The sequence below is a fragment of the Phaethon lepturus genome, unplaced genomic scaffold (genome assembly GCF_000687285.1).
Source record: "Phaethon lepturus isolate BGI_N335 unplaced genomic scaffold, ASM68728v1 scaffold15090, whole genome shotgun sequence".
In the NCBI taxonomy this organism is placed as follows: Eukaryota; Metazoa; Chordata; class Aves; order Phaethontiformes; family Phaethontidae; genus Phaethon; species Phaethon lepturus.
Genome location: NW_010509982.1, coordinates 22693 through 26684, shown reverse-complemented (window position 1 = coordinate 26684; position 3992 = coordinate 22693). Strand labels below are relative to the sequence as shown.

The 3992-nt window shown below is 38.2% G+C and overlaps 1 protein-coding gene across 1 annotated transcript in view; it reads right to left on the bottom strand.

Moving 5' to 3' along the window:
- Positions 1-547: 547 nt before the first annotated feature.
- The window catches only part of ABHD3 (abhydrolase domain containing 3), a gene marked incomplete at its 5' end in the record, with an annotated part of 24917 nt that continues 21472 nt past the window's right edge, over positions 548-3992 (bottom strand). The window contains one exon of the mRNA XM_010293465.1: positions 548-1134. Within this exon, the coding sequence (XP_010291767.1) occupies positions 956-1134 (179 nt within the window). The remainder of the gene's footprint in view (positions 1135-3992) is intronic.

The window sequence follows — 3992 nt, the reverse complement described above, 5'->3', positions numbered from 1 at the left end:
TAGAAATTATCTGAAACAATAGCAGAGACAAAGGGTTTAGATCTTTTTTGGTTTGTGTGGGTTTTTTTTTTAATTTAAAGCAGATTATATCATAATTTCCTGATGTTCTAATGATTATTCTTTAAAACTGAAATGTTCTTGCAGGGTAATATAAACATAACAGTAGAATTATCCAGTTTACCAGTTATATGAAGTATGTATTTCATATATGACAACACCCAGCTATACATGAACTTTGAAATGCAAGATGTCTTTTAATTACATAAGTTATTACAGTACTGCTTTAAAGGAATCTTTTGGTTATATGTAAACACTATAAATTAGCTGTTTAAAAAATAATCATGTAAGACAAGTATGGCATTGACATAGCTTAAAAAACAATAACTAGCCCTAAATCTGAATACTCTCAGGGTAGAAGAGCAAAAGCAGATATCAATCTAATGCTATGGAATAACATGCTGAAATTTTGACTTATTTGAAGAACCAGTGCTTCTTTGTGTTCCCTCATTCTTTTATTTTCGTTATTTTAAGACTTCCACCATCAGTGCCCTAAGGAATGGGCCAACTTGTACTTACTATATGTGACTGGATAACATATGATATTTTAAGTGTTGCCATTCCAATATTAAAAGCCATCTAAATTAAGTCTCCTAAATATGTACTGGTTTAAAATCCTGAGGAATTATAATGTTTACTTGATGGTTTTGGTTAAGTGCAATTTGATGTATGCAGACTGCTGTTTCATTTAAGGTCATTATTAGTAAGGCATATTAAAAATAAATATAAAAGTGACAACATAATATTTAGTTTCTTGCTACAAAATCTTAGGCAAAAAATATTTTTGCATGTAGTAATGGACTTTATCCATTTGCTGGCTTACAGGAGTTAAAATTTGTGCATTAAGCTTAACTGCCCTTGTCAGAATGTGCCACTGTGCTATAATACTGGTCCAAAGCTACATGCTAAAGATTTTGTTTCCATGCTCAAACATAGCTTGCACAAACTGCTTGAAGACTCTGTCCATGTAAGTGCACTTCCTTGGCCATATTCCTTCCAGAAAACCAATATGGCCTCCGCACGAAGTCAGAACCAAAGCAATGTTTGCATTTTGTTTGGCAGTTTCTACTGGTATAGCTAAAAGAGGAGGGGGAAAAAAAGTTTAAGTCCTTATCCTCTACGAAATACCAGCCACTGAATAATTTATCTGAAATGTTTCTCATGTAACATACTTATAAATATGCACAATATTAACATGCTTAAACATACCACAGGACTTAGAACCATAGCTGTGTTAAAAGCCATTTCTCTCTTCATCATTAACTCACCTTATCTGTGTGACTTTTCTGGCTGCTGTAAAAGTTTCAGAAATCACTGGGCTTCATCTTCCTTTCAGTGCCACTGATGGAACAGCACCCATGTTAATGTGTACTTACGGTTTGGTATAAAGAGTGTAAGTGAAAGGACAATTGGACCTGTAGTTTTTACCCTGTGTTGCAATATTCAACTTTGGAAAAACTGAGGAACTGGGACCTTAATTGTGGATCCTGTTCATTTTGTAGGAGACTCCAAACATAAAACCTTTAACGTCACGGTAACATTTTGTCTTTAAGATATCCTATCAGCTAATATTAAAGAAGATCCTGGGTTATTATCATTGTTATATCTGATTTGCCGTACACTTATACCTGCACATTTAGACCACACCATGCAAATACACTGGGGAGATGGTTCTTGCCCTGAGGAGCTCATAATCTAAATATGAATGATAAGCAGAAAAAGAGGAAGAGCAAACAATGGCACAAGGACACAGAAAGCTGCCCCCTCTCACCCAGTAGGTTAGTGGTTCTCCACTGATTAGTGGCTGCTAGAAAATGATTTAATTTGAAATTTAGATTATTAGACCAGATACTACAAGGATTTTTCTTTTGCTGGGTTAGTTTTCAGCTGGATCAGCTCCCTGATCTGGTTACCCATGTTAAGGCCAATATATGAATGGCGGCAGGCACAGTCAGATGAGGACTGCGGTGAGGTGGCCCTTTCACTGACAGCCTACAGGTAGCTTAAAGTCTTCAGTGAATGACACCGAAGACATGCGCTGATCTTGAAATACGCAGAAAAAGAGGAAACAGTGCATCTTATTTTGAATATGCATAGGTGTGTGGCTTAATGGGTGCTACCCATTTGTGAAAGAAAATAAAGGTCAGTTAGTGCAACCTGATGACAGAGAAAGCATATGACTTTATGAATGGCATTTCATGTGGTGGGATGACACTATTATCATATGAACTGGCTGAAACAATGTGGAGCTCTATGGAGCTGTGGTGTTTGATCTCAATATAAAAATCGAGTTACTTTAAGCAATTTGCTTTAAAGTTTTAAGTATGCCAAATATACTCCTGAACAGGCAGAAATCTCAATACATTCCAGTGAAGGATGCCTTTTAAAGTCATAGTTTTCAAATCATATACTTCATGGAAGGGGAAAAAAAAAATTATACAGCTTTTTGATTATTCTGGATTGACAGAAAAACAACAACAGCAAAAGACAACATGCTTTGTCCAGACAAAGGGAGTAATAGGAATTTTACTTATTGTCTAAAAGGGTTATGATTCCACAAGAAAACAAATCTGATTTCAGGTCATACACTGCTAAATTAAAAATGCCTTGGCACTACAATGCAAAGCAGCTAGTCATTCGCAGGATTTCTATTGTGGCCTTATTTATTAAAATTTATTTATTTATTTTTGAAGAGACTTGTAATCAGGTTCACTTTTTGGAGGGTTCAGTTGTCCACATCCCTTTCTGACTGAAGTTCCTTCAGAAATATGCTTCCCTACCTCCCCATTTCTAGGAGCCTGCTTTCCTTTACCCCTTTATACATGTGCTATCTCAAAGGTTATTCTACTTGAATAGTCATTATCCCTGCATATCACTACCTTCTTTGTAGCCGAGTTCCTGACTTTCGTTGAGGTGCTGGCAGACTCATTGCTGTGTGCTTCAGATGCTGATTTGCCTTTGTTTTCAACAACTACATTAACAGCACGGCACCCATTCCTTGGCCAAAGAAGGACTCCCAGCCCGAGTACATCACAGGAGATCTTTAATGCAATGACTGCGGTGAACACAGGGCAGAAGCACTGGACCTGCACAGCGTCAGGGGAGCAATCTGTGCCTCAGAGGTCCTGATTAGCAGTGCCTGGAACAACTTGCTCTGTTCCACCCCAGGGCCTCAGCATGGATGCTAAACCAACCATATCCATAGCAGGGTTAGAGTCTTTTATGAATGTTGTATTATAAGGTTCCTGCCCATAACATAAAGTACTTGACTGTGCCCCCAGTGGAGCACAGACTGAGCTGCAGAGAACCATGAGGATTCTCTTGCAGAGTATGTGATATTCTTTGCTACTCGGTGCTATTAATTTCTTTCACTTTTTTCCTCCTTTCAAAGTTGCATGCACCCAAGTAGATTATACATTCCAGCATTTAGTAAGTGATTTTGATTCTTTACTAGGCGGAAGAAACCATGCTTCTCACTGTCTCTACAAAATGTCCTTGATTTTTCCTTTGTTCAGATGGAAAATTGAAAATACTATATGCAGTATCCAGGCCTTTTAAAGCAATACTGAGGCAAGACTAAAAAAAAAAAGGTCAATGAAACAAAAGCCTAGGGCCTGCCAACCTTGACTGGGAAATAGCACAGGCTAAAAACCAGAGATGCAGAAAACAATGTGGTGTTTCTTGCCATCCAACACGTGCATTATTTTCAGACTCCAGACTCAGCAAGTGCTCATCTGTTTTGCCTCAGCTAATTTGCCGAGCAATCTCAGATCTGGCTCCCTTGGATTCTGTGGATGAACACATTGCTGCGTACACAGTGGCTATGATTCACGTGAGCTTCTGCCAACTGCATGAGAATTTGCCCACTTATCTGCACCAAGCCATCTGCTCCTCTTCCCTCTAGTAAGGAGTGGGCCATGTTAAACTGAATCCCG